The sequence below is a fragment of the Kogia breviceps genome, chromosome 12 (assembly GCF_026419965.1).
Source record: "Kogia breviceps isolate mKogBre1 chromosome 12, mKogBre1 haplotype 1, whole genome shotgun sequence".
NCBI classification, from domain to species: Eukaryota; Metazoa; Chordata; class Mammalia; order Artiodactyla; family Physeteridae; genus Kogia; species Kogia breviceps.
In genome coordinates this window covers 95,689,708-95,703,042 of record NC_081321.1, presented here as the reverse complement: position 1 = coordinate 95,703,042, position 13,335 = coordinate 95,689,708, and the positions used below count along the sequence as shown (strand labels likewise).

Genomic DNA, 13,335 nt, shown 5'->3' with positions numbered 1-13,335 from the left:
TTAACGAATTTAAAAGAAAAGAGAAGTACCACCACATACTTACAGGGATTCCTAGAAGCTGGGGGTCCACAGGTTGACGAAAGGGAAGGGATTCTGGATCCTGTCGGTAAAGTGCCTCCAATGTCGGCATCAGTGCCTGTCGTAACTCTTCAGGTTTGAAAACTTAAGAAGAGTATATTTGAAATTAGTTACCAATTAAGCAAAAGAGGAAAAAAAGTTCAAGTCAAAACTATAAAATATATCTCAAGACTCAGAAAACACAAAATTCCCTACATTGTCCCCATGAAATATCACTAAGGGTGTTTGTATTTCCTGGTTCAGATAGATCCTTTAAAACACCTTGTCTATTCATACCCTTCATGGCTCAGATAATATCTCAGTCAGAAACCCAGTTAAGATAGTCTTGACAAAGTAGAAGCATAATGCTAACTAAGCCTTCCAAACATTTATGAAAAGACTTGTCAGAATGTTCCAATTGTCAGAATGTTCCAAAAGATATGACAGGCGGGGGATGCTGTGAAGCAAGAACGGAAGAAGCCCTCCTTCCCAGTATCAGCATGTAACAAGTCAGAAATTAGACCTGGTATTGCCTTATCGCCAAAGGAATCAGAGCCACTGAAGGCCAAGAGTCCTTCACTGAAATACTTGATCTTTTAGAGCTTCAGCAGAAGACATATTTACTATTTTAATAGCAAATGTTAGGTTTCAGTCTAAAGAAATAACTAAATTGTTATTGCCAGAATGATGGACTCAGCTGATCAAATTATGCTCAAATGTGTTCTCAGTATGTCTCCCAAAAGTCAGGCAAGATTTGCTGGCATGTCCCAAATGGAATTAATTTAAACTACCATTTAAGAAGCTGGCCATTAAGGGTCCAGTTCAAGCTCTCTGAATCACTCTGAGCAGAGAGGCCTTATTATTTCTTCTATTTACAAATTAATTTTATCTTCTTTAATTATATCTGTCAGTACCTTGAGTATTTTTTCACCACATGGTGGGGGCTGACATGAAAAAAATCAGACAAATAGACGGGAGAATCTTCTTTGTCTCATACTTTGTTGTGCTTTGAGCAAATTTGTGAGATTAGCTGTTTTAAAAGCAGATTCCTAATATTAAGATTGGGCTTGTTGCAGCCTAGATCAAAATAACATCTCCATATATAACAAACATTCATTCATTCATTCACTGGCCATGCCATGCACATGCAGGATCTTACTTCCCCGACCCGTGGGGGATCAAACCCATGCCCCTGCAGTGGCAGCGTGGAGTCTTAAGCACAGGACCGCCAGGGGAGTCCCAACAACCTTATTTTTAAATGAAAATAATTTTTTAACCCCATCATTTTAAAGTATAGTGTATTCATGGAGCACTTTTGTACACATCATCTTCAGGAGCCAGCAGATTCCTCTTTGAGATAAGTCCTACCTGTGCCACTGAAGGGGCCACTAGAGCCACGAGAAGTTCTAGTCCTAAACTAGTTAGTAAACTAATTTCTGTGGGGATTGTTTAACACTCTCTGCTAAGCATTGCTGCTTGCCTGGCTTGACTCATTAATATTCAGTAGCATGGTTCAAAGCAGAGACTCTGAATCAGCCTGCCTGGGCTGAGTGAGCTAGGAAGTGTTACTTGACCTTGCTGAGCCTCAGTTTTCCTGCCTGTAGAACAGGGATCAGTAACCTCACAGAGGGGCTGTGAAGTTCTTAGATGAGACACAGCAGGTTGTGGCACAGTGCCTGGTGCATAGCAGGTTAACAAAAAATACTATTATTGCTATCATTTGCTGCATTTTAGTCAAGAATATTATTTAATAATTTCTGTCCTCTGACAAAGATAATTTTGAGAAATTGTTAGCCACCCAGTTGACTGTAGGAAGCACACATACCCAAAGGAAAGAAAATTTCTTCTCCAACATTAACAATAATGAAGAGAACAGGCCAAGGGCTCCAAGCTTAATGAAATCACATTAAAATTCAATTCCAAGGCCCAAGAAACCCAATCTCACTCTACTATACTAAGGTCTTTGGTTTTTTCTCTGCCTCCACAAACACAGAGCCTAAGAGACTCACTCTTCTTTTTTGACTGTCCTGGGGCTGGAGATGACTGGGCTGCTGAAGTACTTGGCTGGTCTTCCTCCTCTTTTGTTTCAGTTTTTAATTCAGCGCCTCTCTCTTCTGTTTCTGTAGGTTCCACTTTACAGTCTTCTGCTTTAGTCTAAAAGGCAAGGTAGGAATTTTTGGTTTTCCAAAGACATGTAACTGAGAAGCAATAACATCATTATCTTATTTACTCTCCCCTGTGGATATAGCTGAAGACCCTTTTTCATATGGCAATCAATAAAATGAGACCTAATTATAGAATACTTTCCTGTTACATGTTTGAGTTCCTAGACAGAGGTCCTAACCAAAAAACAGCAGAAACTGCTCTACTCTCACCTCTGGAATATCCTCTGGCTGAGTATCTGCTGGTTCTGGTGCATCCACTTCCATTTTAGCCTCCATTTTCACTTCCTGTGAAGGCTGCTTCTCAGGAATGGCCTGAGAATTCACTTCCGTGCTACTAGTAGATGGAGGGTTTGATACCTGACCTTCGATGCTTACAGCTGGCTGGGAAAGCTGGGTAGAAAGAGGGGGAAAAACAAAAAGTGTGCCTATTACACACAACAAGATGGCATGATTAACTACCTATTTTTACACTAGTGTCATTATACCCACTGATGGTGCTTTCACTTACTCGACCTATTTCGCCCCCTTGAAGTAAATTACACTCAAGAATAGGAGACTGAGGACTTGCAAATACCGGCTGGTTGGTTGTAGATAAAAGAGTAGGCAACTGTTTCTTCAGTAACTCATTCTGTGGCAGTGTGCCTGGGACGGGGGTTCCAGAAATGACTACCTCAGAGGAGTTCATGTTTATAGAAAAATGGAAAGAAAATAAGGATGACTGGCAGTCTTTTCTTTTAAACTTCTCATTAGAAAAGGTTTCAAATGTACAGAAAAGTAGAGAGAATATAATGAACTCCCACAATAAGCAGGTGTTTTGAACCATCACATTCTAATGGGATAACTAGCAATCTCTGTTTTTTCCCTAAGTCTTCCAATAAGGTATCTCATAATGAGAAATCAGTATTTTCAGAAACTATCCTACACAGAATTAAGTTTTCTTTCTGCATCCTGCCTTTCCTTACATATCAGAAGCTAAGATGAACCAGTCATGGATAAGCAACGTTTTATGAAGTAGCTATAACTCATGGGGAGCCTCAGTTTGCCGGTATGACCGAGAACTGAAATGTTAGTATCAGTGATCAAGTAGAAAGTTTTAGATTGTGACACATAGAGTTCTATTAGTAAGGATGCAAGTATCAGATGTGCATTTGCATCTCTACTATATAGATAACAAGCCTTTCACACAGAAGCTACCAGTTTGTTTCAGGCCCATAGTTTTCTAATCTCTTACATGATGAATTTTCTAACTTTGGCTAGTACCAGAGACACTCATAAATCGATGATTTCGTTCATCTACTCTTGAGTACATCAGTTCAGACTGTATGAAAAGATTCTTTAAATATCTGTAAAATTCACGTGGGGTTATTAAATGTACTGTCGATGCTCTCCCTTTGTCACCTCTCCTTACATGCCTTCAAGCCTCGGAATACAACATGACCATGGTCAACATATGATCTAAACAAAATCTTTTGAGCTCCTCTTATGTTAGGTATGACAGCAAGAAAAAAGAGAAAGAAGATCTGTTAACTATAAACAGATTCTAGTCTAGTTGGGGAGACAACAGTAAGAGAAGAAACAACACAGAAGAGAAACAGCACAGGGAATTCCCTGGCGGTCCAGTGATTAGGACTCGGCACTTTCACTGCCGAGGGCCCGGGCCTGGATCCGTGGTCGGGGAACTAAGATCCCACAAGCCGTGTAATGCGGCCAAAAAAACAAAACAAAAGGAAGAAAAGAATAAAGAAAACAGCACAGAAGCAGTGTAAAACTACAGCACAGCTGACGTGATACTGCTTAAAGCCCCGTCTCTGCTTACTGGAGTTGCCGGCTGTGGAGGCAGCAGTGGCGCTGTCGGGGTGGGCACAGAGGCTGCTGTACTCTGCTGGGACAGAGGCTGCTGCTGTGCCTGGTCAACTGAAGGAGCAGCAGGAAGTGAAGGTTGCACTTGGGGAGGAAGTTGCGTTGTTGGTGGTGTAGGCGTCTGTCTTGGAGGAGGATGTAGAGCCTGGGACTGTGGCCCAGGTGGCATGGCTGGAGGTGTAGGAACAGGGGCTGGAACTGCTGTTGCTGGTGGCTGCTGAGCCCCTATGCTTGGCGGAGTGTGGTGAGGGGTTGGGGTACGACTAGGTACAGGTGAGGGTGAGTTCTGATGCAGAGCTGGTTGAGGGAGAGGGGGACAGTGAATGTGGCTCCCTTGAGACCCAGGAGGCATTATAGGAGAGTTCACAGGGCAGGAAGAACTGGACATTTGTGCCTGTTAAAATGAAAAACATAACAAGATGCAATTCAGAACAGAATTGAAAATCCAACCAATACAGTATTTAATTAAGTAGACTTAAAAACAATCAGCAGAATGGCCTCAGCCACTGCAGAGGCATGGGACAGGTGAGCATGCAGTGTTTCCTGGCCGTCCTATGCTCTCTTCAGCCAGAGTAAATGAGTTCACTATTTTAAAAAATGGTTAAAACTATTTTATTTAAAATCTAATCTTTCTTACTTATTAGCAATCAATACCACTTCTGTGTCACAGAGTAATCTTTCATGTTCAGAATACCATGTCCATAACTGTTCTTATTAAAAGCTTAACCATCTATTTCCACCCATTATTTGCTGTCACCCTTCTCTGTAAAAACCCAAGTTAAGAGAAGTTTTAGGAATCACAGAAACAAGTTTTAAAAAAACAAAAAAACCCATTTTTGAGACATACTTGAGACACTGGTGCTTGACTGCCAGACGGAGCCAAAGGCATATTTGTTACATTCATTCCCTGTGTTGAGAACTGAGTCTGAGGAAGGAACTGGCTCTGGCCGGAAGGCTGCTGCATGCGAGGCCCATAGCCCATAGGCTGTACACACATACAAAAACAAAAACAAAAAAACACAGAGCACCAAATTGCTTTTTTTCAGTTACTCTACTATAGCTGGAATTACCAATTGCTCTGGCCCTGCTACGGGGAGGGTGAGGTAAGAAAGGAAGAAAGTGGTGCTACAACAGCTGACGCTCATGCCAAGATAATGGAGAACAGCCTCACAGCTCACCTAGTCCACCGTAAAGAAATTACACAAATGCACCTAGAATGATGCACAGAGGTAACTGCCTATACACTTCGTTTGTTTTCTAAGTGAGGAGAGTGAATCACAATTTCATGAGGTCTTTGCTTACATAGGTGGTATTGTTAAAGCACAAACCATAAGACTCCATAATGAGTAATTATGGATACCAAAGGCCAAGAACTTCATAGTCTAAGAAAGGTATTTGTTTCGTAGGTTAAAATGAAGAATAAGACCCCTCATTAAACACAGCAGCCTGGTGGTGCCAGACAACTCCAAAAAGGCTTAACAATTGATAGCACTAACTAACTCTGAGAGGCAGGGTAAGGGTTGGGGCCAATATGGAAAGCTGGATGACAGGTTTAGAATTTGCATAAGGAGCAGTGAGATGCTCAGAGGCCATCTTCTCCACTCTATAAAATCAGGCAACTGCCCCTCCATCACCCTTGACAGTTTCCTGCCTGGGTAGGTTCTGTGTTTGGGGAAGAGAGGTATTGTGGAAGAGAGATGACTGTGTCAGAGTATGCAGCCTACTCAACACTGAGACTCCAGGCAGCAGCGACTGGCTGCTCTTATAAGCTTTCTAGTACTGTGACTATGTGTGAACAGTATTTGGAAAGAAATCTTTTTTAGTTTTTATTTTATATAAATTATAATCAAGAAAGTCCTTAACGATACAGGATCCTATAATAAATATACTTTAGACACCTGCTTTTCCCACTTAAAGCTGTAAACACCTTTCATGCCATCATGTAAGTTCTGAAATTATTGCTTATGAAGCATTCCAATTTACAGATGTACCATAATTTAAACATAATGAATCCCTTACAGTACATTCAGGCTATGGCCTTTTCCTAAAACACAGTACATAATGTAGCATCCTTAATATGAATTTTCTTCAAATTACATCCTTTTACTGTCTCAGGAATTATTTCTGTAGGATAAATTTCTAAAAACAATGCATACAGGTAAAAGAGGTAGGTGAAAATTATGGACTAGTATTCTCTGCCTAATTGTGGTATATGGTTTAGTTTTAATTATTTAATCATTCTATATTAAGGGCAAATACAACAGAATTCACACACACACACACACACACGTACGTACGTCAAGTAAAGGCCAAAAAGATTACCCAGAGGTCAAACTTACCGGGTTGAGAGTTCCAGGTTGACCTAACTGTCCATGGTGCTGAAGAGGAGAGGTTTGCCGGGGTCCAATAGGGGGCTGGGGCATACTCATCTGGCCAAATTGATTCAAACCTGTGAATAAGTGTAAAATATTAGATCTGAACACCTTTATGTAATTGGAGAATAAAAGAGTTCTTATTTATGATTCTATGTCACTGTATCAGGACAAATAAAGGCAACTGCTTCCAACTGTGAATCTCTGTTTCATTCACAGTAGTCACAGAGGGCACTGTTAGTTAATGTATGGTCTCTGAACCAAATTTTACCATCTGGAATAAATTTCATCTTGCCTAGTTGTTTTTAAATGGATGCTTGATCATTTAATGTCTTTTGCCCCTTGACCTGTCAGCCAATCTGCTCTTCACCCTTTCCTTCCTCCCTGGGATCCTACTCTAATAAACGGCTTTCTGATCTCTCAGGCAGGTAATTATGATACCTGCTGCTGGCCTGCGGCAGGTGTAATCTTGTAATACACTAGGAACTCTGTTAAAAAAAAAAGCCATGGTTAAGTACACCGATTTCTTTCATAACTTACCAGGCTGTGGAGTTATCCGAGGCATCATCTGGTTTGGCACACTGCCACGGATCATAGATGGATCAGGTAGAGGGCCATCTAGAATGGAATACAGAAATGGTTAGAAATGCATCTTTTCAGGCAGCCATTCTCCTTTAGAAAATAAAGTGTACGTTACAGAATTCAGTCTGAATATCAAAAAAATAAAGCTATGAACTACACAGGAACCTGAAGAAAATGTTATTTCTGGAATACAAGAAAATGCCTCCAAATGGTTTTAGTACATTTCTTTATGAACCAGGGTGCTTTCAGCACTGACAGGACAATACTATAAAGCTCATATTTTAAAAGACTAATACAGCATTTAATATGCTGTTATTTGATTAAGCCTGATTATTTCATTGGTATGAAGAATACCTCTACAGACAATAGCCACAGATTTTGTCCAGTGACCAAGTTTGTGTACCCCAATGATGTTTTTATGCATACAAGCCCACTGTGAACACTGACTTTAAATAATACACATACTACACTGCTCTATATCTCATCACACACCTCTTAAAACACATACAAAAATAGAAATAACTAAGAATGATGAAAATATACATACGTATATACTCTAAATGTATATTAAGGAAACTAGCACCTTTAATATGAAAAGTTTCCTTGGTTTGCTCACTAATTATGTATATGGTATCGTCCCTTTTTTTTCGTTCTTTGAAGCTTCCAGGTACGGCTTCCCTGGTGGCGCAGTGGTTGGAAATCCACCTGCCAATGCGGGGGACACGGGTTCGAGCCCTGGCCCGGGAAGATCCCACATGCCGCGGAGCAACTGAGCCTGTGCGCCACAACTACTAAGCCTGCGCTCTAGTGCCCTCGAGCCACAACTACTGAAGCCCGTGTGCCTAGAGCCTGTGCTCCACAACAAGAGAAGTCACTGCAATGAGAAGCCTGCACACTGCAACGAGGAGTGGCCTCCGTGCGCTGCAACTAGAGAAAAGCAACGAAGCAGCAACAAACACCCAATGCAGCCAGAAACAATAAATAAAATTAAAAAAAAAAAAAAAAAAAAAAAAAGCTTCCAGGTAGTATTTACTTTAGAGACCTTTCTCATTTCATTTTATATTTTCTTCAATATTCTATTCTCTGTAGCACTTTTGATTTTTTGGTTTAAAGTTTAAAAAATTTGGATTCTTCTACAATTAATTCCTGTGTATGGGGTAAGACAGGAATCTCAGTCTATAAACATATACTTAGGGCTACTCAGTTCCATTAATATTTGTCTCTACCCTACTGCACCAGTACCATCCTGTTTTTATTTTAACATAAGACTACAGTTTAACATCTGATAAACTTTTAAGTTGGCTCAAATTTCTGAAGAATTCAAGTAAATTCTACCACACCCAAGTATCTCAAATTTGTCTACTTGTCTCTGTATCTTAGTTACTGCCCTAGTTCAAACCATTAGCACTGAGGCAGTGTCCACAACTCTAGTCTTGACTTTGTTTCTGAACAATGATTCTGAACAATTGTTCTTCTACCTACTCAGAAAATACCTGCATTTTCCCTTGCTAGTGGGGCCTCTGTGTATGCTGTACCCTCCGCCAGAAATGCTGTTCTCAATTCTTTTCACATCATGGCTCAATGAGAAAATATATCTAGCACAACACTGCAGCTAACAAATGAGGCTGCTAAAAGTTCTACATTTGACTACTTCAAGGCCTGTTGGGGTGAATTTCTCAGCCCACTTATAATCCACTAATGGCCTAAGAGTTGGTACCTGCTGGCTCATTTGGCACTATCTATAGATAGCCAGCTTTCCCTGACTCAAGAAACACAGGTTTTCCCTATCATAGCCTTTCACACATCATTTAAATAGCCTGTATTTTTCCTCACCGTTGTGTACCCACACCATATTTCACTGCTTGGAACCTAGTAATGAGTCAATAAATGAATAATGAAATGCATGATCATCTTGGCTATCCAGTTAATTCATTAGTTCAAGAAGGCTGGAACTGTCAAGATGAATTTCAAATGATGCTTCTAAAAAATAAACAGTTCTTAGCCTTTGAACATATTGCATCAAGAAGAAAGTGTGACAACGTAAGTAACATGATATTGTTTAGATGTATCAAAGCCAGTAAGGCATTTGAACCTTGCTCAGTCTACATCTATTGGCTGGCTGCCTGCCATATGCAAATCAGTGAAAACTTGTGGACTATCACACTTCCTAGGTGTCACTATGACAGAAGAATATCTTTGGCACTAAAAATGATGCCATATTGTCAAGTCATGTCCAGAAATCTTCAATATACTGTTCAGCTTTCTGTTTTTACTAGAGAATGAATTATTTTCTTTGAAAAGGCAAAAAAGAGTCATTTGAAAGCTCTAGAATAGTTATACAAGCTAATGCAAATCAGTGAATTTGGTTAGCAACCGTTTTATTTCAGTTTCTCCCCAAAATAAATATAATAAAAAGCACTTACTAGAAGTCATTCCTGGTTGTGGCTGCCCCATGTTCGGCCCTGGGTTCATGGAAACTGGCACCATGCTTGCAGCACTTGGTAGCATGTTCTGTTTTTGTAGTCTAGTCCTTCGTTTTTCTTCTAGTTCTTTCTGGATCTTATAGATCTTCTCAGCTAGCAGGTGGTAGTATTCCGCCTTTTTGAATTTTGAAAATAGAGATGAGGAAGAAAGAGGGACTACCATCAGGTAACAAAAAATGAACTAAGAACAGACATTAGCTTCATTTAAAAAGGTGGGCAGAAATGAAAATGGAAAAGAATAAATCTAATCTACCTTCCTACAACATTCCAAACATGAGCTCATGTTTGGAATGATCATATGAATAGCTGCTATATAATGAACCTACATAGTAAAGCATGACTGCTCAAAGTAGGTTTACAATTTACAGCATGTGGGAAGAATATGCTACATTTTGAAAAAGTGCCAATTTAGGGAGGAAAGTTCAACTGATACAGAAATACTACTTGAGATGAAAATACTAAGCAGCTGATTCACCATATTCTAGTGAAAATAGCACAGAGCTGGTAACAGCTCAACCACTTTTTAGCTGACAGAAGGACAACCCAGATAAAGTGCCACATGAGTACACTGTATTATTAAGAGGAAAAATGTAAGATTCTTGACGTACACTTTAAGAAAACTGCTTTGTTATCGTGACTCCACAGTGAGAATAAGACAGGATGGCTAAAGGGTGTCCTCTAAAGTATAGTATTCTGTGTATGTGCAACTAAGAGGAATAAACGAAACAGCCAAAAGAGGTCCACTTTTGCCTTGAGTAGAAAAAACAGATGCTCACTCGATTGTTTGCAGATTCATACATGTCCCCTTCCACTTTCCGGGCATATGCAACCAGGTTTTCCATCCGTCTGTCTTTTAAAGCAGCAGGATCCGGAGTAGGAAATATGGCTTGAACACTAGGAATAGAAAATCCTACCACTATTATATCATGTCATCATTTTTTTCCCTCACCATATAAGTACACAGTATTTTAAATGTCTTCCTGATTAGTATTTTCTCATTTTTATACAATGAACACTTAGGTAAAATTTTTAAATGAGGTATAAGATGTCTTCAAATATAAATTACTGACCAAAATGAAAGTGTCTCTCTGTGGTAATGAAAGGGTTTTCCTGATCAGAATTAAGAAATGACTCCATAAAAATACTCTCTGGTCCCAGTCACTCTAACGTAGAGCAAAACAATTATACTGTGCTATTTGCATAAAGGAAGTGAGAAAACCTGACCTTTGCCAAAGTACCAAGTAACAATAGCCTTAAGATCCTTCTACTCTCTTTATTCAGCTTAGTACAATTAAACCTAATAATCTCTACAAAATCTTAAATGATCAAAAACTTAAAGTAAAGGGAACAAAAATGCATAATAATTCTGCTAAATTCAATGTCTTTCGCTCTCTAGCAATTCCCTGCAAAATGCTTGGCACTAACTTTCCTGAAGGTTGACAAAATGTGATGTCAGCTACTAATTTTATCATCTGGACATCTCATGTTCAGTTGTGTATTGTACCTGAAATAACCAAGTGGAGAAGAAATAAATGGAAAATCCAAATTAGTAAAAAAATTTGCAAGCACAAAATAAACATTTAACATCAAGTCAGATGATCAATCCCAAATAATCTATTGTGATCACAAGATAAGTTTGTTTTGGTTATTCCTTATTAATTCAGTATTAAAATCTCAGAGTTTTCTCCTTGTGTCAAATTCCATTTCTGATGCTATCATTTGAGAATTCCTAAATGAAGCTCAAGTTGAATTAGTAGGCCAATATAACATAAAAATAAGAAGAAAAGAAACAGACCACATGGTTCTAAGCCAATAAAAAAATTGGATGAATTGAAGGAGATCCCTCTATTAAGTGTAAGGGAAATGAAAAAAGACTGATTCTTCCAAGAAAAAAAAAATGCTGCATTTTGCTTGAAGTATAAGCTCTCTAATCAGTGAGGGCAGAGCTCTACCTTTAGGATACTGGGCACATTACATTTTACCACTCTATATGCCTTCCCCCTCTTTCATCCAACAAGACAGTGCTTGTGAGGCAGTGTGCTTGGCATACATAAACTTCACACCAAACAGTGCAGGTGTATTTCACAAACTTCTACTATGTGCACATTTGGAGGACCAGAAGACCACAGAGAGACCACCCAAACAGATTCAATTTGTCAAGATAATAAAAGCTTTACCAAGGATAACAACAGAAGACAGTGTTGCCTCTACCATTCTAATGATCTAAAACCTAGCTTTTCTTTTAAAATTTGAGTTTTGTAAAGACAGTATTAAATGAATAAGTTTTAACTAATATAAATTGATTGTTGTCACTAGGCAGAATCATTCACACACCATTAAAGGCTGAAAGACGCCTAACAAATGATGGTGAAAAAGTTGAGAAGCAGAGAATAGGAAGCAGGAAAGCCATAGAAGTAGCAGCAGCAGCAGCCAGGCTATAGAAAAATCAGTAATATTTCTCTTGTGTTTAAGTGCCTGGCAGATTGGTAGCATGTTGACCTGGTAACTCCTTATGAATAAGACAAGCCGACAATCTTACAGTTTGTGAACAAGATGATTTCGAAGATCCTGAGTAATATCTTCATGCCATTGTTTCCGAATTCCAGTACTGGATGGTTGAGCTGCTGTTGGCATAGGACCCAGGGAGGCCACACTGGCATTTTCACTCATCATTGGGCTTTTAAAAGGAGCGAAATAGTTTTAGTGAAGAAGGGTAGGAGAAAGAGGATCTCATTTAAGTAGAGCTGACAGTGATGACTGCAATAGGACCAATACACTATGACAAGTCTATTTACACATAAAGAAGTCTGGGGGAAATGGTGTGTATGTATTTGTACTTGTGTGAGGGAAAAGAGTTAAACCCACAACATTTCTTTGTGTGGAGGGATAGATGATGTCTTGTGTTTAAAAGACTAAGTCTTATGTTATAAGACTAAGCTGTCACTTTGACACAGCTTATCCCAGGGAATCCACTGGGCAATGGACTAATTGTTAACACTGGGATAGTGCAAACTCGTTTTTTAAGCAGCTGCATTTGGAAGTTTCTACTGTATTTGGGAAGGTGTCAGTTACCCCAAACAATTGATACAATTTCTAAAGAGGTTATAGAGAGCCTAAAGAATAAACTCAAACATATTATGTCTTCATTCATCAAGGATATCTTCAAATCAAGCAAATTAAAAAAACTCAAGGAATTCTAACAAGTGTCTGAAATCTGACAAAGGGCACAACCCGAGATAAAACTTACTTTTGAGAATTTATGGCTGAATGCAACATCGAGTCAGAAAGAAGATTCGACGTTTGAACCCCTACACCTCCATTTACTCCCATAGGACTAGCACCTAGGTCAAAACAAAAAGCAAGACAGAGTATTTTAAATACCAACAACAACAATAAAAACAACAAAAATGGATGAAGAGAAAGGAAAAGCTATGAAAGTACTAGAAGAAAATATCACAGAAATTTTTATCCTTTCAAAGTAAGACCCAAAACAGAAGTCTTAAGGACATTTAGAAATTTGAGTAATAAGTAAAATAATCACCATAGACAAAGTCAAGAGACAGAAGACAAATGGGGGAAAAAATGCTGGCATTGTATATAATAAATAATCATTTGCGATATAATTAGCAACACATATATAAAGGCTAATACACAAAGTACCTTTACAACCTTTACAAAAGATGAAGAATCCAAGAGGAAAGGAATAGGCAATTTACATAAAAAAGAAATACAACAGCTTTAAAAGTATGCAAATATGCTCAACTGCATTTAAAGTAAAACTTAAAGTAATATATTTTTCATGTATGAAAATGTGAA

The 13,335-nt window shown here is 38.9% G+C and overlaps 1 protein-coding gene across 1 annotated transcript in view; it reads right to left on the bottom strand.

The window, feature by feature from the left end:
• The window catches only part of EP300 (E1A binding protein p300), a 71,592-nt gene that overhangs the window by 21,866 nt on the left and 36,391 nt on the right, over positions 1 to 13,335 (bottom strand). Inside the window, exons 7-17 of the mRNA XM_059081018.2 lie at positions 12,767 to 12,860; positions 12,059 to 12,196; positions 10,296 to 10,413; positions 9,460 to 9,634; positions 6,995 to 7,072; positions 6,422 to 6,531; positions 4,930 to 5,067; positions 4,039 to 4,476; positions 2,433 to 2,612; positions 2,067 to 2,211; positions 44 to 162 (exon numbers count right to left, since the gene is read on the bottom strand). Of these exons, the coding sequence (XP_058937001.1) occupies positions 44 to 162; positions 2,067 to 2,211; positions 2,433 to 2,612; positions 4,039 to 4,476; positions 4,930 to 5,067; positions 6,422 to 6,531; positions 6,995 to 7,072; positions 9,460 to 9,634; positions 10,296 to 10,413; positions 12,059 to 12,196; positions 12,767 to 12,860 (1,733 nt within the window). The remainder of the gene's footprint in view (positions 1 to 43; positions 163 to 2,066; positions 2,212 to 2,432; positions 2,613 to 4,038; positions 4,477 to 4,929; positions 5,068 to 6,421; positions 6,532 to 6,994; positions 7,073 to 9,459; positions 9,635 to 10,295; positions 10,414 to 12,058; positions 12,197 to 12,766; positions 12,861 to 13,335) is intronic.